This window comes from Anser anser (assembly GCF_964211835.1).
Source record: "Anser anser genome assembly, chromosome: 1".
Taxonomy (NCBI): domain Eukaryota; kingdom Metazoa; phylum Chordata; class Aves; order Anseriformes; family Anatidae; genus Anser; species Anser anser.
The window spans coordinates 122,177,774-122,202,694 of record NC_139720.1 but is presented as its reverse complement, the minus strand read 5'-3'; the positions used below and the strand labels follow the sequence as shown (position 1 = coordinate 122,202,694).

The 24,921-nt window shown below is 39.4% G+C and overlaps 1 protein-coding gene and 1 long non-coding RNA gene across 3 annotated transcripts in view; both read right to left on the bottom strand.

Moving 5' to 3' along the window:
- Window positions 1–20,395, bottom strand: part of DMD (dystrophin) — a 1,241,706-nt gene extending 1,221,311 nt beyond the window's left edge. Inside the window, exon 1 of one of the 2 annotated variants that reach the window (XM_083850706.1) lies at window positions 19,879–20,395. In XM_083850706.1, coding sequence (XP_083706832.1) covers window positions 19,879–19,969 — 91 coding nt within the window. In that variant the 5' untranslated portion in view covers window positions 19,970–20,395. The remainder of the gene's footprint in view (window positions 1–19,878) is intronic. The other variant, XM_083850697.1, reaches the window with a different exon arrangement.
- A 2,343-nt stretch (window positions 20,396–22,738) lies between these two features.
- Window positions 22,739–24,423, bottom strand: LOC310881010. The gene is made up of 2 exons (XR_014572047.1): window positions 23,627–24,423; window positions 22,739–23,520 (listed from the first exon to the last, which is right to left on the bottom strand). It is a non-coding gene; the product is annotated as an uncharacterized lncRNA (long non-coding RNA).
- Between the last annotated feature and the right edge of the window lie 498 nt (window positions 24,424–24,921).

Genomic DNA, 24,921 nt, shown 5'->3' with positions numbered 1-24,921 from the left:
ACTACAAGTCAGTTCCCACTCTTGTGAACTCTTGTAGGTGAAATACTTGAAAACATCTTATTTTGTAAGTCCAGTGCCACAGGAAGACTATTTGAAACAGAATGAAAGAAGACAGTTACAGGAACAAGCTGGCTTCACCACTGGCACAGGACCTACTATCTCTGCCTCCAGCTCATTCAACATTAAGCAAAAATCAGTTGGCAGACAGTCAGATGGCACAGTTGAGGCATTAATTTACTAATAGAAACAAACTGTTTTCAGTGCTTTCTTGCAGTTGCTTTCATGCAATAATTGCACCAGAAAAGTTACTTGTATTTGCATTACTCTTTAATGGTTCCAGTTCTGACCAATATTATGTTTCCAATATTCTTGCTATTATGTCTAAAGCAAAAAGGTATTACTGTGCAGGTAAAAGGATCCTTTGATGGATCCATGTTATATTTCCAGTTTCCTCAGAGACTGTGCGTGGCCTTTGGCAAGTCAATTTACTTTCTCATCTACAAGGTAAGGTAGTAATAGAACAGTGGCTCCCAAAAGTGTTCTGTGTTTCCTATCTTCGGAATAAAAAGTACTTCATAAATATTAATATCATCCAACAGAAATACATAAAATACCAGCACCTAATGATGCAAGCAGATCTTATTTCAGGATCTGGAGGATAAGACCTCTGCTCCTGCAGAAAGCCAGGCACAGGTGCCAGGAATCAACCTGTTGGTCTGAGCAGGGTCCTGAGCCCCCATGAGTGGGAGCAACACTTTGTGCCTCTCAGGAGCAGGTACACAACAGCCTAGGTGACATGGATGCTCTCTGAAGAGAAGCAAGAGGGTGTGACTACCTTCAACATGAGACAGCAGAGTTGGGGTTTTGCTGTTAACTGGACAGTTACACTTTAACTACACCGGACAGAGAGACTGATTATGAAATTTAACACAAGGCTGAGCTTGACTGCCCTGGCTGGTGGTTCTCAGGTGAATTTTAAGTGACCATTGAGTAAAAAACAAAACCTGGTTCCCCAGGCCTCAGCAAAATGGTATGATGGTGATGAGCAAAGCTGAATAACTACAAGTGTTTCAACAGAGACATAGTACTGTGATATGAAAACCCCACTTGAGGTGTGGTGCTTAATGAAGGGTAACTATTGACTAGAGGTTTCCACACTTACCTTCACAGACTGACAGCTGTCAAGCAGTCATGGCTTGCTTCCTCTTTCTCAAAGACAGTAACCACATGACAATTACAGAGCATCTCTTGATCTAGCTGAGGATATCGGATCTACATAGTATGCTATATCCTAGATATTTTGCTTAAAATTATTTAAATATTTATAGATCTGCAGGGTTGTTTCATTTTTATGGTTCCTTTTAAGCCCAACTCTTTTCTGACCACTGCAGTCTAGTGATTTTGTTCAGGGCTAACTAGACACCACAGCCAGAACTAAGCAAGATTATTGCACAAGAGGAAAAAATACTCAGTTTTTAAGGCAACAGAGGTGCTTTTGACATCATGCAAAGCATACAGGAGAAACCAAATTTATCATTTTGCAAGGACAATGCGTGCTGCCAAAACCATATTCATCACTGATGAATATCATCTTAATATCATGATGATGAATATCATCTTAATAATGATGCTCATTGTCAGTGGCGCAGACTTGGGGGCAGTCTATTTTATGTCATTCCCAGTGATTAGTAATTATGTAGTAACAGTAGAACATTCCTCAAAAAAATCTAATTTAAGTAAAGCTACTTCAATAGGAACAGTGATGCAATGATTTCCTCCCACCCCACCCAAACCCCCAAACTCACACACATCTTCCAGTTACATCTCAAGCTACTGTGATTTGATTCTGTATATTTTCAAGTTCTTAAATGTGTGGATTTGTTTACCGTTATATTAGAATTGTATAACTTCTATAAAATAATAAAACAAAGCTAGAGAGCAAACACAGTAAGGAGGCTTGCTAAACCAGCAGCCCCACCTGTACCACAGAATCGGTCAATTCAATATTTATTTGGCAATAACCAATTAGATTACTCACTATATTTTGAATTCCATGCTTAAAAGGAATCATACTTTAGGTATTATCTAGGAATTCCTGAGAAAAACTTTAAGAGATGGTACCAAAGGTAGAATTCATAGAAAGTTCTTCCGGTTTAAAAAAGCAGAAAATTGTTATTCTGAGACGTTCCAAGAACTAACAGATCTTTCAAGCACAGAAATCAAAGAAAAAACTATTTTAAAGGCTCATTCCATTATCAGGATTTTATCTGACATCAATCCCATCTGTATTTTACAGAAGGCAACACTATACTACTACTTATTGCAAGGGAGGCAAGGGGGAAAGAAATCATAAATAGGTGTGAAATCCATCTTAAAAAAAGCAGAGAACTCAAAAGAGTACATTTCATTAAAGGCAGTGTGGATGGGCAAGGGGTGGGGATGGGTAGAGCAAGCAAAAAAGCTTACAATGCCTATTCCAGCCTCTGGTGTCACAGGGCTGTTGATTGCTGAATGACTGCCCAGACTTGCTATTCAATTCTTCAAGACATTCTCCATCATTTACAAAAAAGACCAGTTATACAGTTAACAGATAAGAGCATTAACTCCAGTACAGAACTTTATTTCACCCCTCTCAATCATTTTCTCCGTAGCTGAGATTGGACTCCAGTAGTGCAGCAATTGGTAATTAGGAGGGAGGGGGTACAAAACAGCTTTGACAGTAAAAATCTGATAACCGAGGCATCATAAGATGCAGCTGCCTACAGTGTCACAGCTTTCTGTTCCACCTAGATTTTGCTCCCAAATGTAACTGATTCAGAGGGAGTAACAGACTTGAGCAACGAAGTATTTTCTAAAAGAAAAGCCAACTGCACCAAATCTTATGTCATTTTGAGCCTTACAACAGTCACTAAAGGAGCAGAAACTGGATCAGTCTAGTGGAAAACAAGTCTCAGATTTTTAAGACCAGGAAGGATCATTCCCAAAATAATCTGAAGTAAGATTGGACAGGAGCAGCTTTTGGGACTTCCACAGTATGGTATTTCCCTTTAGCAGTATTTTCAACCCTTCTCCTGTTCACCCTGCTTCCCAGATTCCATACTGGCTATGCAAAAAAGCTGGAAACAGAGACATAACCCTGTAGTTGTGGTCAGAAGAGTCTCATGGATTCTTCTGACCATGCATCTCAAACCAGAATTATGTAACCTAGCAGTCAAAGAAGCCTGAGAACAAGCATCACCACTCAGGGCAAGCAGCATGGGAACAAGCTACCACATATGAAGTGCACTATAGGTAGCATTAAAGAAAAGGGGGAGCAAGCAGTTCATGGACAAGCACTTATGAGAAGAATTTGGAGACAGATGAGGAACTAAAAGGGATCCTTGGTTGTCTCCTGCAAGTCAGAGAAAGGAACATTTGAAAAAGCAGATTTACAGAAAGTAATACATACAGGACATAGAACTTGAGAAAATAGCCACTTACCAAAATTTATAGCCTAGAGAATTTCAGTATAAGTTACATTCCTCATGAGAGATTCAATTGCACACATACACATGTAAGATTGAGAGCCATGATGAAAATATATTCTTGTGTATGTACACTAACTTACGTTTGCTCCATTTAGTGTGAAGATTTTGAAATACTCAGCTACAAAGCTTATAAAGTCTACAATCCCATTAGTTCTTCTGAAAGAATTTGCAAGCTAGAAGCTTACATATCTATTTGCCAATCATATTGTACAATACATCTCCTGTTCCTTAGATAAGCACCTTCCAATCCTGCCATCATGTTATAGAATATATGCATCTCCTTTGAATAGATATTTAATGAAGGTATTCCTTGTAAAAGAACCTGTTTGTTTATGCTGCATTAAATATTTAAGCAACTTGTTACAGAAGAGCACTTAAAAGAAATCTTTCTGAAGACAAACAAGTTTTTCCATATCTTCTCTAAACCTCTTCCAGCAAGAGCTATTAAAATTAAACTGCTTACACTGCTATGCCAGAGCACACATCTTTAAGGCAATGCAGATAGGTGGATCACAGCTAAAAAAAATCAAAAACTAAAACAAAGCCAAAACTGGGAATTTCTCCTTCCTACACTATTACTCCTTAAGCCTATGCTAGCTCCAGACAAAGACCATACCTGGCTATGAGTTACAATCTGAATTGCACTCCATCACAACCAAAACTACATGGGTTTAGTACAACTAGCTCTCTGGGTTTCAATTTATGGTACAAAGTGATGTGAATGAAGACCTAGTTAAAACAGCCAACAACAAAAATAACACTATGCAAGACTGAGCAAATCTCCTTTCCTTACCAAGATAGAGTCCTGCTGCATCCCAGTCCTCACTTGTGTAGGAGCAGAACTTAACGTGAAGTGTTGGGATCTAACTTTAACAACTTCCATCAGAGAATGAGCAAGTACATGAGAAGCTGAAGATCACTTCTAACAATTTGGAATAGAACTTGGATCAGGGGGAGGGGGGTGATTTTTTGTCCATTTCGAAGTTGCTTGATAGAGCTTGTTGACTAGTTCAAGTCTTAATGTTCAGTTGGAATATACTGAAATGCTGTAGAACACAAAGGGTCAGAAGCTCCAGTACATGCCCTAAAACACACTAAGGCTTTAATAAGCACATGTAAGCCATCTGATGATACAAGAATCTCAAATCTTTAAGAAATGGGCTTAAAAGCCTCATTTACAGCATGCTGATATTTTAATATTTACTCTACAAATCTCTACAGAAGGATATGAGTAAACAAGCCTTAAAAAGCTTTACCCTCTAAGCAAATCACTTCCAAACAAATTAAGATAATGTCAATTACTGAAGCAACATTCACAAACTATCACCCCTTTATTGCGTCAAAAAGACTAGTTATCCCTCAAAAAGAAGACTACATGCAACCTACATTGCTTATTTCTAAAATAACGAAACTCAATTTACCATTATCCATATAGGATTTTCCCCCTGCAAAACTTATTTCTTTAATGTCACTGCAGAATTACTACCAGAAGTGTATTGAGTCTTCCCAGAAGAAAACCATCTTGTGAAGCAATGGGGATCCAATCTTCCACGCCATGCAGGCTTTTTTTGTATTTAACATTTTTGAATTTATGTAGTTATAGTTAGACAACGCATTAATACAGAGATTTCATACTTCAAAATTATAAGATGACATGCAGAGGAAAGTGACCAAATTTCTAATCCACATCCTTTACCATGCAACCCTCTCCCTATACAACACAGGTCTTGAATACTAAACACTTTGAAGGCTACAGTGAGCTGATAACACCTACCACTAATTAGTTACATAACCATTTAAGTAGGATTTGTATCATAATCTTCTGTGGAACTTGACAGCAGGAGATGTGGTTCTGCAAATAAAGTATTCATTTACAGAGACATCTTTGAACTAAGGTGGTTTACATTCTTCAGACTTTTTATATAATTTAATTACAACTCCATACTCCCCTGTCAAACACTGGGACAATTCAGGCTAATATCCATTGCTTTAGTACCATGCGCACAACTCCTCCTCCCCCCGCTTTCTTGAGCGGTCTGATCCAGGACACTAGAGTTTTCTGTATTTTTCATACAGAAGAGCAATCCATAATGCTGCATGCCACATAGTACATATATCCTTCAGATTTTTTCAAGGTGATTTCCAACTTTTTTTGATCGCTTGCATAAAATCCGCTCCTACTCTTCTCTTGGAAGGTTTTCATTTCTTCTGCTCCTGTGAACTACATATACCACAGCTCTCACTCAATCTCTTCATATAACCATGTAAAAAATCATGAAGACATTACCTGATGGACCCATGCAGTTCTGCACATAACCAGACAGGATACAGGCTTCTCTGCACAACCACTTGTCTCTCTCTTCAACAGGGATCGCTCTTTTCAGTCCATTTCCCACACCCAAAAGGAGTTACTACTGTTCACATTTGCTGTTTTCACATGCTGCATTCATAAGTTAACATGTCACTTTACCCCTAAAATTATTACAACAATTGCACAGGGCTTAACTTAAGAATGTGGAGCCTCCCTTGTCAATCCGTAACAGTAAAGTAAGACAAACCCCCGCGTACAGAGGTTTGCCTATAAACAGAAGGCAAAATAACTATATATATATATAGTTAACTATATATAAAATGATCAGGCCTGCCTGATAGATTTCTACTTCTTCAGCTCCACCAGTGTATAAGATTGAGATTCTTTTTTGTTCTTTACAAAAAGAACCAGGTATTCAGTATAGCCAAATTATTTCAGGGACTCAGGGAAAGTGATAAAAGGAAAAAAAAATCTCACAAGAATAATGGTTTACCTTCCTGAAAGAAAGGAGGGCATTTTCTACACTACCTTTTCCATGTTTCAGAACATCTCGTTTCCTCTACAGCCTACCAGCTAGCTACTTTACTACAAAATGCAATGGAACTTAATACGCATCTGATGTGTTTTTCCCTACCAGTACATCTTAACATTTTCCTGAAACACTACCCTGAAGTATTTTTTTTCCATTTCATAAAGAGGGAAAACAGACCACAAGGCTTGCCCAATCCCTACTATCAGACTAGAACCAATCTATGAAGCAAACAGTAGCTCCCCACATCCATTTGACCACTGTTACCAACATACTTTGTCCCAGTGTATTCTTTCCAGTACAAAAATTTATGCATGCACAGGGAAAATGCTGCTGAAAAGCCTTGGACCTGTTTCTCCCCCCATTCCACCCTGTGCTTAGTCTTCATTGCCACAGCACACATCAAGGGTATGCTGCTAGATGTTTTTTCCCAGTCTTGGTTTCTGTACTGACTGGCATGCAGAATCCAGAAGGTAGGAAGACCACAGGAGCACACACCTCTTGGGAACCTTGGGGCTATGACCTTCAACTTTGTGTATCTTTACAATAACAACACACTTTTTGTAAATAAATTATGGCTAAATTCAGGAAGCATTTATAATGCAGTCTCCTATTCTGAGAGAAATTTTAACATAAGTCCATTTTTCCTGTGATTAACAAAGGAGTTACGATTCCATGCAAAACTGAAAAACTGTCAGGATGGAAAAAAAATCAGTATTCTACACGTTCTGATCAAACACTATTGACAGAGGGCAACTTGCATCTTGTGTCAGTACTCTCTCCTTCAACTCCACTGGCACCTTTTTGTTAAGGCTGGATAAAGGAGAAGATAGACAAGCTGAACTGTTACTCTTCTGTGAGTGTTACTCTTGCATTTTTTTCCTTTGAACTGTGATTTCATTATAGCTGTATCATATTTTTGATAAAAGCATTCAAGGACATAAGCCATCTCAATTCTACAAAGCAAAGAAGCATGGTCCATTGCTCTATCAGGTAATTGGTATTCTAGAATTCAAGATGTGTTAATGGACCAAAGAACACAGTTAAAATGTGACCCTGATTAGAGGAAGAAGCTACTCTGTATTGTTTTATTTTTAATACCTTAGAGGAAAATCAATTATTATGCCTGAACTAGTATACACTCCTTAGTCTTCAAAACACCAGATTATCACTTCTAATTAAGATGCATTTGTATCAAAGAAAGCTATGGGTATTAAATATTATAAGGTACTAATTTTCTCCTAACATAAGAAAATCAAGTTCTCTTAACCAGGCATCTACTGTTTATTGCTTTGGAACATAAACCTGAACAACAGCATTACATTAAGCCATAAATCACTGTATTTTATTCCTTCCAAAAAATAAATCTTACATAGACACTGATCAGTGGAGTCAGTAAAAATGCATTCTTTCCACAGAACACTGGAGTTTGGAACCCTGCTCCAAGGATCATAAGCAAGATTGTGTGTAGGAAGTACTGTACACTGTGAGTGTACACTAAGTTAACCCATAAGCATTACTTAAGTGCAAGTGATGTACTTTAGAAGTGAGGGATTCTACACTACCAGTAAACTTTCATGAGTTGAGATAGAAACTCAACATTGAAATAACACAAGTGTCAAATACAAAACTCTTGACAAAATAAATTTGAGCTGTTTTTTTTTTTTACATAGGAAAGAATCTTGTTGTTTACACAGTTACATTTTATACACCTGCATTTTCATTTGCTTTGGATAATTGACTCTTAAGTCTCATGGTTCATGCTTGAATAGTCTGTTTTTGAACAGACATATGCATTGAGGCAACTGTTAAATTTAGTTTCCTTAAGTTTTTATGAACAACAATAAGTGGATAAACCTGTCATCAGGGATAGGGGGAGTAACAGATCAAATCCCACACATAATTGTGCCTAGATAACTCACAGGTTTTGTTGCCTTTAAATGTATTCAGGTTTATGTACTTTGTTCACTTCATTAAACAAGCTGCATACACACTGAATTTGTGGCTCAGAACAAACCTGTATAGGGATATGCTCATTTCAGTCACACTCACACCTGCATGAAACACCCATGAAGTTAGTTTCTACACAAGTAAACTCTTAATCAAAAAAAAGTTACAGGTTTACTTCCAGTGTCAGTTTTATGATCTGATTGGATTTAAATAATTTGGCACTTGAAGTTCTGAAAACAAAATATGCCAAGTTGCTCTTTACTTTGACAAGTGTTCTGTAAACTGCTGCCAACAACATCCTAATTGAATTACATGAAAATATTTAATAAGGAATTTGAAATTAAATTAGACTTTCCCCTACCCCTCAGAGTATATCTCTATGAGTATATCTCTATGCATAATCACACGTGCATACCTGAGACATGAGGATTACACATTCCTGCCCATCCAGTCACTCAGTTTAGATTTTAGCATACTGCACGTTTCTCAAATAGTACTCTACATGTTTTGTACTCATCTAGGTAGAAGCACATAGGATATACTTGTTTGAGTTGTATTTAGCAGAACATTTAACTAATGCAGCACTCCAACAATAGCACTGCCCACCACACATTTATGGTGTTATATACAGGGAATACATTTGTCTATTTTAAGGCATCAACCCTCCTTTATTAACAGTGCTCTGGCAAGGAACCACAGGCAGAACATTTGCAGCAAACAAACCAGCCTTCCCAGCTAGAAAGCCACCACGTGCTCACTGAAATACCCAGCCACCCACTGCTTTCAATCACTCGGGTGCTACTACAGCCGTATTTTGTTCTGGAATACATTACTGTTCACATGCTATTCTGTTTTCAGAAGTGCCAACAGCTATCACACGCTTCCTGGGACGTGGTCTAGTGACTAGGGTTGACATGTTATGCATCCAACCTACGGTTCGAGCCACTCAAGAACAGACAGTGCTTGAGTTGCAGCTTCACTTTTAAGCATTGTTACCAGTTTTATGTGAATTACATCAAGGCCTGATGAGACCTTCAGCTCCATAGGATGGGATAGAGCTATAAATCAAGCTCTGAGGTACATGGCCAGGGCACATCCACCCTTGAAGCAGGTGCACCTGCTGATGCATCCTCTGAAGTTAGAGGAAACCCTACTGAAGATTAGGCTGTGTGAATGTAAGATAAAGCTGGGTGCAATCAGAGAACAGTCATCCACAATTTAAGTATGTGGCAGACATTCATCTTGCTCCATTACAAGTGGATTTAACTGCAGTTAACACCACAAAGCCAGAACTGCAACACGTCATACCTCTGTGGCCAGGAAACAATTTGCCCATCCAGCAGTGTGGGAATCAAAGCAGCTGTCTGGGGTTTTAGACTGAGAACCTGAAGGTTTTCAGGTATTTTATATTCTATCATACATGCCTGTATTGAGAAGAAGATACACCATCAGACTCTGTTATGGGATATACTAGCAAGTAATCCCAAGCTTTGTTGAAGCTGGGCTCCCTGATGTGTGGCCTGCAATTCATGGTGAGCTTCGCTTTTTTTTTTAGTAAAAGAGAACATTTGTTAAGAATTGTTTCAATTTCATGTAGAATGAAGAATCCTTTTGGCCAGCTGTGAAAGCATTACTCATGAAAGACAAAGCATGAATTTTAAATACCATTTCCCTGTTGTTTCAAGTATAGTCTTACCTATTTAGGATGCTAGAAGGTATAACATCTTGGAAGAAGGAGAATTAGGCTCATCTCTCATAAGAAAGTTGAGATTTCAGTGTTCATACAGATTCATACCACAAAGACATCCCCTTCTTATTACTGTAACCAATGCTATGAAGAATTTCACAGAGTTGATAGTCTTTAAACTCAGAAGTATTTTTTTAAATTACAACAGCTACAAGAGATGAAATACACTGTTAATATCAATTAAACCAAAATACTTTTAAAAACCAATACACAAAAATAGTGCTTTTACAAGACTTAAGCACTGGAATTTTAAGAACTATTCTAGATTTGTAGAAGCTTTAAAGTCTTTTGGCTAAGTGCTTATGTTTAGAATATGAACGTTGTTTGACTGCAGAAGTCATTTTTCTAAACACTGTACCTTCTATTCCTTCCCATGAAGGACGACTGTAATCCTGACATATTGGATCACTAAGAACTTTCCAGCAGAATATTTTACATAAGTCTAAATGAGTCAGGCAAGGGATTATTTTAGAGCCAGTTTCTAAGGGGGATCTACTGTAGCTGATTTTCCTCTGAAATATCCTGAGGGAGATTATATGAAGAGTTTAAAGAATGGGATTGACATTGGTATTCCATTCTCGGTTGCTAATTTATTATCTGGAGGAAGGCACATTAACCATCAAGGAAATCTTGATGAGAAGGGATCTATAGTTCAGGTGTATGGGGTTTAACTGACTTCTCAGTCTTACAAGAATGGATTAGTAGTATCTATGCCTCTGTTTAACCATCAGGCAAATGGCAACCAGAGCAACAAAGCAGTTTTCTACATTGCTATGCAAATTAGCACCACTCCTTTTGGGGACTCATTTCTCCAAATAACCGAACACTTGGTGGAAACCCAGAGGAGTGCAATTCTAGAGAAGATCACCTGGGACTGCTCAGCAGGAAGGGAGACAACTGCCTAAGGGCCATCACATTTCCCCATCTGTTTATATTTAAAAGAACAGATCCTTGGAAAGGTTTTTCCAAGAGCTGGGGGGCATGGAAGAAGTTAAGCAACTTTTACTCTAGGACATTAGAACCCAATTAGTACCCAGTGTTTCCTTTAATTATCTCTAACAAGCCAAGTTCTCCAATTACTTTTGGCATCTAGGAGGGGAAGAAGCCTGCCTCAGCAGAAGCAGTATCTGGTTATGTCCACATTGCACAGCTCTGAGGAAGCCAGCATGCAGATGCTTAGCAGCATGTTTCAGTGCATTAGTGCTGGGCTTCCACCTGTAATTCTGTTCTGCACTACTGACCACCTCTACAGCTACTGAAAACCAGCAGAGAACTCGGCAATTACTCCAGAGACCAGGGCGTATTCCAGCATTATGACCACTGTTGCTGAGACCGTCAAACAAGAGAAATATGACTGCACCAACATACGTTCAACAAATCCAATAGGGACTGGTAAGCAGACCAGAAGTTTCTTCATGCACAATTGTTCTTCACCTCTGTGTTGGACGCAGGAAAGCATGAGCAAAGGATCCCAAAGCAGCAGCAAATCCACTTCAGACTAGGTCAAGTCCAGCATTAGCACTGAGATCCTTCTACAAATTTGTATTTTTTAAATATATGAGATCCTTCTGAGTGTGAAGCTAGCGTTCAGCTGAGGAACTTTATTTTGAAAAGCACTTTTCCAATCCTTGGCTATTTCCCCCCTAGCATTCAGCAAAATATTACGCTTGAGATAAATGGAGAAAGATCCCAAAAACCTAACTGAATTTGCCTAGTTATTGGGGTATGAGGAGGTTGACAAAAAAAATTAAAGACTTAATTTTTTTCAGTTTCCAACCTTACCATGCTTACTGTGATGTTAGACAGTCTAAAGCAAAGATGTCCCTTGAATTATATAGTGCACTTGGGACTGAAAAAATAGGTTTTGGTCACAGGTACAACAGATTTACTCTTCACAGTTTTAAGTGTGGCCTGCAAGGCTGAAAACACTTGGTGAAGATGGTTCTCAGCAGACATGGACCATCAAGACAAAAAAATTTCTATTGAACATAAATTGATTATAAAACTTCATTATGCTTGCCTGCTCCTACTGATCTTACAGCTTGAAGCTCAAACATCATATTAATCCATTGTAGCCAGTCTGATAAACTCCAAATATCAAAATACCAAGTTTATCTAGGTATTAGAGAATGAGAAGGGCAGACTCCATCTAACAAAACATGTCAAAACCATGCAGTACCAGCTAACAGTTTGGCTTGTTAATACACTGCCTCTAGATATAAAAAAATGTTTTGCCTTTTGAATAAAGTAGTGCCAGCCTTTTCAGCAAGCTGATTTGGAGCTACAGCTCATCCAGAAGTTTTCACTAACTGGCATTCTTCATAGCTGTTCTCCTCTTTCCCCATTGCTATCTTAAAATTAGGTACAACATTAGGTTTAAGAGTGTCTCTTTTACTTTTTTCCTCTTTCTCCACCTACAAAGTAGAAATGAAAACTGCAACACTACAGTCTCTACAGTCTTGAGTGTTTGCCAGTGTGCTCTTTGGATAGTTGGGCTGTTTGCCAAGCACTGCATACTGAGCAACAGGTACAAACAGCTTTTACAAGCTATGAACAAAATAAACTTGTGGTACTTAATGTACATTTCTTTACAATTCAATCATCCTTCTAAACAAGCAAATAAGGTAGCTAACCAGTGTATTATTTGCCTAGTAAACAGAGCAGTATTTTAAAATTATGTTCTAAACTGCAGCTTCCACATCCAAGCCAAAGTGCACTTTAGAAGCAGCCCAGCAACCACTTCCAAGACTTTATGTAGATAATACTATTTATGGTATCTGATTGCATGCTGCAGCATAACTCAATCACATCATACTCTTGATATCAATCATACAGGATAATAAGGACAGCGGAAAACTAACCTTGAAATTCAGTACAATACTTTTGCCAGATTACACAAAACAATAGATTGCTCATCAAGCTCTAGAAATATGAGGTAGGGTGTTTTTGTTTTTTTTTTTTTTAAATAAATCACAGATTCAACAATGGATGGAGCATTACACAGCAAAACATTTGTACATGGTGGGAAATAGGTTTGCTTTCACAAGGAAATGGTATTCATACTTCAAAGTTAATACCAGTTCCCCCACCACTGCTAATAGCCACTAACAAATCATCACTTGATTCAAGTCAGTGATGATTCCTACCTTAAGGCGGCAGAGACACAGGAGAACTGTTGAACTGAGTTCTCTCAACTTGGAATCCAAATTACAGAAGACTCCTTTAATGAAAATAATTACATTACCTTTAATGTCCAGCAGGACATAAGGTTAATCACAAGATGTGGGTACTTATTCACAGGACACAATCAGCTGTTAGATGCACTGCTCCTTTGGCAAGAATGAAACCATAATGTTAACTGTTTACGAGTGCTCTGATTCTAAATCTAGCTTAAGAAACCTGGCTATAGTGTTTCTTTCAATTTATATTTGAAATCTCAGAACTTAGAGTACAAAAATATTGTTGCCAAGACAACAGTATACAGAAGGCAAGCAATTCACAAAAAATACAGATATTTAAAGAGCAAAATGTAAAATTAATATATTAATCTAAATTGCTGTTCAGATGACCTTTGAAGTTGCTCAAGAGTAAGCATTTCTTCTTCCAGAGAGACTACTACTGACAGGAATTAACTTTTGAGACATTTGGTAATGCTTTTAGGAGTGATTTCCCACCTCCCATTTGTATTCAGATTGAGATGACAGTACTGACAGAAGCTGCAAACAAACAGCACTTCTGAACATAGCAGACCCCGTGGTTTTTAAACGCATAATGTTTACACTGAATAGATAGGAAAAAAATCTGCTTGAATATCCAAAAGCCAGTTTTACAGCCATCAGAGTAAGGTATCCTCTACACCAAGATAAGGAGCTTGTACTGTGCATGGTCAGATTCTCTTTCTGATAAAGAGAAAGCAAGCCTGTCGAGTGTAATGGAAATAACAGACATACCTTGAAATAAGAAAAACAAGCCAGCCTGAAAACTTAATTCCAAGAGAGAAACAAATATTTAAATCTAGTTTTATGGGGGGGATTGATTTGAATATAACAGTACACAGCATAGGATGAAGTAATGAATTTAGCAAAATCCTTTTGTTTTTACTGAAGAATCTTTTACACATCTAAACCAGAGTTAAAAATGACCTACAACACCTTAAAAGACACCTGTACAGCTTGTGATTGTAAACATTACCAAAAGGCTCAAGTTGCAAGACCTTAGGATTCAGACTATAATCAGCACTCCACTGTTTGCAAGACCCAGCAATGTCCTGCCTTGACACAAGAAGTGGGATAAACAAGAGCACAAGGATATTGCTACTTCATCACTATCAGCTTTTGTTCTACAGTTGCTGTGCATGCCATAAGTGTCCCACAGAAATATAGCTGAACAGGTAAGGCCAAGAACTAGCATGCAAATAGTTTATATCCGTATTTGTTTCATTCAGAGTTGTCAGCAGTTTTCTTTTTTGATATGCAACTACATCTATCCAAACTCAGACTTCAAAATATATAATAAATATTCATTTTAACACACACACAAGCTTTATAACCATGGATCTCACAGTTTGCCTCATAGGGTAGCTTGGCTCAGCCCCTAGAGCCATTTTGGACAAGATCCACAGTTCTTCCCACACACCTCACGTTCAGGAATAGAGATAGCACGTACAAGTCTCCCTTCCCTGCTGAGCACTAGCTGTGATTCATCAAAACCAAATCCCCACCCTCAGCAGCCGCAAAGATATTCCTTTTATTTTTGAAGGAGATCCAGCTCCTTGCAGCTGGGGCAGCAATGCCATGCAAGCACGCCACAAAATCTCAAACAGATTCAGATGAGAAATTACTTAAAATTCCTGCCCAGAAGAATTCCTTAAGTGCCCTTTCAACACCCTCAGACAGCAAGTGGTATGCACACCCAGGCACAGTGAACGCTCTGTCCCAGCCCTCCGGCACGCTCACATCAAAGCACTGTGAGGGCACACGAGGCTTCCCTCGTCAGGAAAAGCCTCAAAAACAGCATATATGGTCTGTGGAACAGAACCATTTGTTGATTCATTTGATTTCCACCAGACATACCACTAATGTTCAACAGGCATCATCATCTAGAGCTGGACATGTACTGCAGCCAAGCAAGCTGAGCACAGCCCTGTGCTGCTTCTCTGTACCCATGAGAGGAGGTCTCCAAGTGCTGGCAGGAGAAGAAAAGCACGCACTCAGGCTACCCCATCTGGGACAGGTACTCAGAGCTTGAGTCACCTGGAGTTCCCACACTGATAAAGCTGGGGGGAGAATGGGGAGAAAGAACAACCATATGTAACTACTAGTATAACTTCTCTATACTGCATCTATACCTTTTTATGGCATAAAGTACAACAGGAAACCAAGTGTCCAGAATATGTACTTGTTTAACACTGCTTAGCTAATTCCTGTTCAACAATTGTTTTTCTGTGTATCACAACCAGTTGTCTTCCAGTCAAAACCTCAAGTCACAGCAACTTCACACTGGGAATGCAAGACTGGCGAGGGTCACATCCTTACTTACAAGCCCTGAACCACACCAAATCATTCCTCTACGCAAAGTCAGCATGCCAGAACAGCAGCTCGCTCTGCATCCACATAAATTTTGATAGAATTTAAGAACAAATGACATCTTAAGCCCTTTTTCTATAAGCTCTGTATGAAACGGTGAAGAAATTAGAGGGCTTTCTGTTGCTAATCATGACTACAGTTACTAAGCTCTGCAACAGTAATAATGAAATCTCCATTTAATGAAGATTTAGAAAGTATTTACTGCATGTATGTTTTTATTACAGATAAACACTCTGCTTTGAATTGTATTTACATTATTTTTAAAAATTCTTCCAAATGCACTTTTCATATAATGAGCATCTAAATACATTCTAGACATGATCATGATACTTGACGGGAAGCCAGGAAAAATTCTATGGCAATGGAAACAGCATGTTCTTCTCAGAAATTAAATCAAAGATAGGTTTTATTCTCTGTAACTTCCTGGTGCATTAACTAGCATGGTGTCCATGTGTTCAATAATCATGACATCAACTATGATATATCAAAGATCCACACTTCGACTGGCTCACTTAAACATTTGGGAAACGAATGCAACTTGTTACATGTTTGTACTTGCACTTCACTGTCTTTTTTCTAATAGTAACTTAACATCTATCTGGATCTATCTTAGTCCACTCATTTTGAGACCCAGATGGGTTCTGTTTTTTAGTAGCTTTATCTTAAGCATTACAAACGCACACACACAGGACAAAGGGAGGACTCAACAAAAGCTTCACACCAGTAAGGAGCTAGGTGGTCAGCCAGGTCTGGGGACAGCCCAGTTCTGCAGCAAGCATTAAGCTAGAAGCTCTATATAAAATATCCTTTTATTAACAGAAGATTCACAAGTGAATACAGTTATGGCCAGAAGGGACCATAAGACAGATGGCTGGACTGACGATTTATGACAGGCTCTTAAGTATGGAGCCCAGTAACTCATACTTGGATAAAACTTACCTTGGAAATAAGTACGAACTGCTGGGATGAATACCTCTAGAGATAGAAGATCTAATCCCAGATGTTAACCATCTTCACTACTCAAGATCCTGCATGCTTTGAATTTGTTAGCTTTTAGTTTTTCGTCCTTCCTACACCTTTCCTTGCTAGGCCTTCAGGATTTTCTTCCCATGAATGTAATCATTCAAAGAAATAAAGTCACTTCCCTAGCTTGCAAAAAAAAAGTAAAAGAACTACCAGCTGAGTTCCACAGACATTTTCCTTACTTCTCAGTTTTTGTGGATCTTCTCCATATTCTTTTTTGAATAGCCTCCTAAGGAAACGTCAGAATTTCTGGTATTAGTCAGCCATGCCATGTACACAAGTTAAAAATAACTTTCCTACACCTATATCATGTCTCTACATTACAAGCACATGCTGAACCCACAACGACCACTGATTTTTTTCCAATGCCATCACTCACTCCAGAGGCACAGCTTGCATTCCTCATTCCTACGCTTCATATTTGCATGAATCTTCTCTGAACACCCAGGCAACCCAAACCATCCTGTGTGAGTGCAAGTGAAAAATGATGAGTTAGTGTTGGAACTAGTGATTATCCCTGCAGAGAGATACAACAGGGATAACCCAATTCCATTACAACTCCCCGATGGCAACTTTTGTAGTACAACAGTTTTGTGGGATTTAAACAATTTACTAGGCATTTTATTGCTAGTAATAATTTTTTTGTCTCAGTATACTGAGACAAATTCTTTTATCCAGAAAATTTATTAGCAGAATAAATATTTGACAGAGCCTACTTTCCATTAAATTTTGCTAACAACCTTTGATTTTAACATTTTCACTGTTTCTTTACATGAAGCAAATCCTCATAATTTTTCCAATTATTTTACCCAGAATTGACAGCAGGATGCCCAGAATAATGCCATCCACATCAGCCCATATTAAAACACTGGTGCTCTAAGCTTTTGAATAAGACCTCAAAGAACAGGAATGTTGGAGATTTCATTATGGCTAGTGCATCAAAATTTTCTGTTCTGTCTTTTCCTCTAGCTCAATGAAAAGGCAAACCCTGCACCTACCAGAGGTCTTGTTTTATATTCAGGAGGGCAAAAAATTCCTCCACACCATTTTAGAAAGCAGCAGACCCCTGAAGCATGAAATTAATATAAACAGAATGAAAAACAAGTGGGATACAAGCTCTTAAAACTACTTCAGTATCCAATGCCCTAACTCTCCAAGGACTTTCTGTGCTAGCTTCATTTCCAATCACTGAGAGCTTCCCTGCTGGATCACAAAATCCTTTCTGCAGACCTCTGAAGAGCCACCTGGGAACAGTTTAGCATCCTTATCATTATGATCTGGTTAAAGAGGCTGTGCCAGCATTTCACTCACAAGAAGCCCTCTTATAACTTTAAATTCAAAACTGTTTAAGGTGAATGCATGTCTAAACAAATGGAGCATCACAACTGGACAAATGCCTTACCTAGGTAACAGGTTACAGAAAGCCCTAAAATAAAATGAGCCTATCCTCAGGCTTACAAATTCAAGCTCTTCTCAGCATCCTTCTGCAAAAGCCTACACTGATTTATGATTACTATTCATCCTCAAATGTGTAGCCATATTTTAAGAAGCATATTTCAAAATTAGATGATAACAATGAAAGATAAGAACAAATGAAAGATCACTGGGGGGGGGGAACAGCTTGGGGTAAAAAGAAAAAAAAAGAAAAAAGAATATATATACCCTTGCAATGAAAATCGCCATGGAAATTGATTTTTCTCATCTCTTTGGGCTTATAAACATCTGGGACAGTTCTATGATCCTTAAACTGATCCTGTTTCTGATTCATCATCCAGAATAGACATGGGAATTGTGTCCAATTAAGAAACACAAATGTTTGCTCTCTCTCTACTGCTAACATCTAAATTCTAATATTACTCTATAGCAGAAAACTAGAGAAATATTTTAGAGTCATTTGAGATCTTACATTTATTACAATATGCAACTAACATATTGCCACCAAAGTCTATTTGGAAACAAACTTTCAAAGCAAAACAGAGAATATAAGAAATAATTGGGAAACATAGGTAAAAATACACTTTTCAGAGGCTGTCTGATCTCAATTACAGATTTTTAAAGTGGGAAAGCAAACAATGATGCAATCAGTTGCTAGCTATAGGGAAAATAAAAAGAAAGGTGGGAGGAAGTGCTGCTAAGTCAGAGCCATAATCATCTAACAGTAAAGTTACTAACTACACAGACCTGAAACATTTTTTTGCAATCCTTCAAGTTTTCTCATCTCCAACCAGTAACAGTTGCATGCTAACAGGTCAACCTTTTAAATTAAGGGGGCTTTGCTTTGTGCCATACTCGCCTTGCATTCCATATCCCCCGAGCTATAGAATGAGCTAAGTATGGAACTGGGATCATGCACAGCTGTAAAGGTCAGCACGCCCAGCTTCACCAGGAATGACTACTGAGGCAGCTCACCACTTTTTCCCTTTCATGTTCTCCTCATGCTACAGAAATATAGACAAAAAGACATAGCCTGGGAGCCAGAAGCAGGACTTGAGGAAAAAAACATCATAGCAGCCACCCAACCCCTACCAGGGCAACGCGCTTCCTTCAAGATGCTTACCACCACCCCAACGCTTTTAGAGCTAAAGATCCCACAGCAGCTCTAGCTATCCTGTTAAACATGACAACTATTTCGTTGATAGTGCTGTTTCTTAACACAACTTAAAGAATTGGCCTGTTTTACAAGTTATTCAAGCACACGAGGCCACCATTATTTTAAGGCTCGCTTATTGGGCAAGCACACAGAGCTTCAAGAGGAATTACTTTAATTTGTAACTCCCTGTGCACTTGTGCTGCAAACGAGCTGAATGGTCTATAAATACCTTTACTACCACGGATTTGGTTTCTTTCCAGGGCTAAGCAAAAAGAGCCCAGGCACCTGAAACTCTATCTTAGCCCTCTGGGGGGTACGGAAGGGGGAACCTCACAGCTGCCGCCGATCGCGGATTTAGCGACGGGTCCCGCTGCCCAGCCGGGGGGGGGACCCTCCTCGGGCAGCGTGGGGCCGCCAGCATCGCTCCGGCCGCAGCGAGAACCGCTCGTCGGCGGGCGAGCTCCTTCCGTGCTCAACAAAAGTTAAGCTAATTAAAGACATCATAAAAAAGGAAACACAAATAAATAAAAGCTGACCGACGCCCCCACGGCGCAGACCCCAGCCCCGACCCCCGCCGGGATGGGACGGGACGGGATGTAGGGGTGCGGGCGCCTACCGGAGCGGCTGCGGATGATGTCTCGGAACTCGTCGGCGGCTGGGTCCCCCCCGGCGGCGGCACCGGCTCCGGGGAACCCCGCGTCAGCCATGTGCAGAGCTGGGCAGGGAGGGAAGGAGGCAGGCGGGGGAGCGCCGCGGGGCTCAGGGCGGTGGGCGGCAGAGACGGGACGGGACTGAACGGGACGGGACGGGACAGGTGCGCGGCGGCGCCGCCCGCCCTGAAATAGAGCCGGGGCGGCGGCGGCTGCGCCCCCCGCCCCCGCCCGATCGATGCGCGAGGAGCAATTAGCGAGCTAATGGGGCCCCGGAGGCGCCGCGGGGCAGGAGCGAGCGGGCGGCCCCCGCCTGCACCCCCGGCCTGTGCGGTAGCGCAGTTGCGCGCAAATTGCGCACAGCCCCGCTGTGGGGAGCCCCCCGAGGCACTGGTCCGGCGATGAGGGTGGGGAAGGGGATCGGGATTTTCTTGGGGTTTTCTCCCCACCCCACCCCCGCAGACCTGGTGGCCCGGCGAGTCACGGACCCGAGGGTCCCTCAGCCATAGCCTGGTGGCACCTGCGGGCTCGTCAGGCCTGCTTCAGTGAGAGGACACAGAATAAACGTTTACCCACGTGTTTGATACAAAAAAAGGGGAGGCTTAGTCCCCTGTTGTCCCACTCAAGGGCCAACATGCTGCCTGCTGGCCTCATCGCCTCGCACCCTTCCGCGAAATGTCAGCTAGGCTGACAGCCTCTGGCCCCCTTGCATCCCTTTCTTTCCCCTCAGTTTTCTTTTCACGCTGGCATTCAGGCTGTGCCTTTCATGCCCAGTTTCCCTCACGGGACCAGGCCCCAAAAAGCTGGCATCACCCCACAGGGAAAGCAGCCAGGCCCAGAAGGTAGATGTGGTGAAATGAAGTGCCTGCTCTCCCTCTGACGGAAACGGAGCTCTTAGCTGTGCATTGAAATATGGACACTAAGAAGATGCATAATCCCCTATTCATGTTTGCTAGTTTGTAAAACAACAACATGGTGTATTCAATACAAAAAGCTGATCAGCTTTAACACCAATTCATAGACAATCCATAAGCAGATACTGAAGGACAGGAAATTAAGGATAATCTATAGAAGGGAAGTATGTTTTCACTTGTACTTTGCATAGATAAAGGACTTGAATCTCTTCAAGTACACAGTAGTATGTCAGAACAAATTTACTTGTCTGAAAATAACAGTTAAATAGAATAAAACAGAATAAAACTATGTAAGAAAACCAGGTCAGGCACAGTGAAAAGAGCAGTTGTAGGAAGACTTTTTGTAGGCACATGCATGGTGTTAGGTGCTGAAGAAGGGGGCTTGGCCCCGTTTGAAGCAGTGGGGCATACTCTCCATCCAGGTATTGTCTCATGGCTCAGTTCTACCTTCCTGTTTTTCATAAAGACTGTTATGAGATGGAGTAGGTGGGAAGTTTTGCACAATGATATTTCAAAAATATTTTTCAGCTTTGTATTTTGATGATCAGTGTTTATTACTTTAACAAAGTGAGTAGGAAAATGAAGTATTGCCAGCCTTAAATAATGAAAAAGCATTAGTCAGGCTCAGAAAAGGCATGAAATTGTCCTCGGATTATTCAGGGGGGAGAGATCATATTTCTTTGTATTCTCTTTTTGGATTCCCACTGGCCACCCCTGGTGCATGCCAACTCTCACAAACTTCCAGTGATGCAATTTTGGCTCCCACCACAGGAGTTCTTGCTAGAAAATTTGGCTGAGATCAAGTTGCAGACTGGGTTACAGCACTACAGCTAATAAGGAGACTGTAGATTCTCCTCTGCTATCGCGAGTCTGTTTAATACCCTGTTATCACCACACCCCCCCTCCAAGTTTGTCCCATTCTATGAACTAGATTCATTCAGTCCTATATCAATCCAGCCTTTCAGTAATGCGTGTCTGTTTCCCTACCTCTTGTTTTCTCAAACTCTGCTTCTCCTTTTTTATGTGGATTTTATTTTTTGCGTTCTAGTGCCTTAGGGAAGGTCACAGTTTGTACATGCCTTCCTCTCTCTGATAATAGGCATAGCATTGCAGAATTTAAAATGGGACTCATCCGCTCCTCAACAGCTGATCCACAGCCTCACACGTGTTATCTGCTCTGTCCTTAACACCCAGATGGGGAGCTTGTATAGCTGCTTCCTTCTTCTTATTCCATCTCACCTTCTGTCTCTTCCCAGGGACAAAACGGAGGGAAGATAATTTTGCCTCTTTATGGCCAAGTTCTGATCACTATTCTTCTGTTAGAGAAACTTAGAAGGAAGCCAATCAAGACAGAGACGAAAATTGCATGACTGACACTTCTGTCACTCCAGACTGCCTGTATCAGTAGCCAAAATCTCATTACTGTAATTTGACAACGGAGCACTATCTTAACTAAATGCTAAATCTGTTCCATATAGTTTTACAGACCTAGCAAGATTGTCTGCAATACTTCAATGCTAGAAGTCTCAACATGTTTAGTTAACTTTATGAACAGGTCCCTTAGTGTGCTGTACCTGAGTTTTTTGGGCTAAGTAAAATATCTGCATCCTATTTCTGTAAGCACCGGCTGATACACCCCAGATATATATATATATATATATATATATATGTTTATGGGGCTGCTGTTAATTAAGTTCTGAGAATCTCATGTATTCTCAAGAATTCTATGCTTTTGGCAATACTTCACATGGCTTTTGTTATTATTGTCTTTTTTTTTTTTTTTTCCCCACAAACAGAATCTTAATTTGAGACAGAATAGGTGTCTAGGCAGCTCATCTAATTACAGATCTTTCTTGAACATGTAAACCTCTGAAGTCCAAATCAAGGTAAGGTTTAAGAGCAACAAGAGTAACTGGCAGCTCCTGTTAGTCTGTGTTGTTCTGGAAAGCAAGTTTCACTTATAGTCACCCAAGGAAAACATCTTACGCTGTGTTTGTAATTTATACTATTAAAACTATTTGATTAGTTGTTTGTCAAAACTTGGGGCTGGTTATTTCAAATGTTGCAGCAGGCCTTCAGTTAGACGTAATGTTTTAGGATGAAAAATGTAATTTAATGACATATTTGTACATTATTAAAAGCCCATTTCAGAAAACAATTGGTTTTATAATAGAATCTAAAAGATGCTCAGAGTCTGAGGTTAGGAATTCTGGATGACAGATTATCTATCCCTAAAGGCATATCTATGCTTTGATTCCCCTTAAATATACTTTTCTTTTTCAGTTGCACGTTCAAGGACAGACTTGGGGCTAGTCATGTCGAGTCTGCTGCTTAATGTTAGTTATGAGTTAGAACAAGTATTTACTTGTTCAAAAGTAGACCTTATCCACTATTTTTCTTAATTTACACAACATAATAAATATTAAAATATGACCAAAAAAAAAAAAAGTTCTGACTTTCAAAACAGTAATTGTACTCCTTGTGAAGAAAGATCCAAAAATTTAGAAGAAAATTAACATTTTTTTTTTTTTTTTAAATCCTACAAAATCAGGCACGTATTTTCCAATGGTTCATGTTACATTCTGGTTTTGTTGGTCCATTTAGGATATTTCAGCACTTTTTCCACAGTTTGATTAAGCTAGGTAATGGAGTTGTTGGTAAAAGTCCAATTCAATCTAGAGTAGTACTCTCTCCCTTGGAAAAAAAAAAAAAAAAGTTGTTATTATTTATTCTGCCCACAATGCATGACCCATCCCATATTAAAAACAGTTCTTTGGCTATCTAGGATTCTGATACTCACATTATCTTTTAATTATTTTATAAATCAAAATGAATAAACAATCAGTCAGAGAAAAATACATAAAAGCTTTCCTTGTGGTAATTCATGCTTTAAAATGATTGCTTTGAAGCAAAAAGGATTTGTGACTGTATTACAGACTTCATCTGATACTAACTAATTTATGGCAACTCCCTCAGCTAACAGGAATCACATGGTGTAAATGGAAAATGAGACTCCACTGGTATTGAAAATAAAGAGGTAATTTCTTTCCGTCTTTCATAACTGCTTTTCGAGGCTGCATATATATATATATTTGTCAGAACTGATTAAAAAGCTTGTTTTTCATCTTAGAATTAGTTTTATAATCTATTCAAGCAAAACAAAGTCAGCAGTCTAAACACACTAAAAAACCCACAAGATTATTTACTGATTAGTACTTACCAAGTTGGTGACCTGCTTATCCCCTGGGAACACAAATACTGGTGCAAACTGCACAAAATCTTGTCCCAGGCTTCATCATGAAACTGTGCTTGTGATGGATAGTGTTTTGTTATACACATTTTTGCTGCTATGATGTTTGTAAAGTTGAAGATTTATTAGAACGTTATACGTATAAAGCAGTGCAGTGAAATGCTCGCTTTAGGTTTGATTTTTGGTGTACTTAATTCTGGAGAAAAGTGTATGTTGAATCTTTAATAAGAAGGCCTTTAAGTAACTGAAACTAAATAAAAACAAATGCCAAAAAGAATTATTTATTGCACAATGACATATCCTGTATTAAAACCCTTGTACTAAAAAGTTACAAAATAACCTCTCAGTTACAGCAGTCATAACCATATTTACAAAGGCAATCAGCATTGCCTCATGCATAGACTTGAGCACTCTCTGTGAAGTAGTGCCTAATTACATTTTCATAGCTATCATTAGGCATCTTTTGGCTTCTACTGTCATATGCAGTAAATGCTTAAATATTTAGGTCCCTATCCTCAAAGATATTTAGGTGTCTAGTTCTCATTTCTAATTTATAAGAATTAGGGACCAAGTGCCTTTTTCCAAAGCCAGATTATTTGAAATTTTCTCTCTTGGAAAGCTTGTTAGAACCTTCTGTGGAGAAAGCCAAATTGTCACAATAATCTGAATTCAACGCTGCTGTTTCTACAGTACACACCTCAATAAAGTAGTCTGTTCATGGGACATTTTTGAAGTATTCTTCACCAGATTTTTATGTGATTTTGATTAATGTTATAATCCATTACAAATTACCTAGTATAAATATACCTACACTTGGAAAAAAACTGCCCATCAAGTGAAAGGAA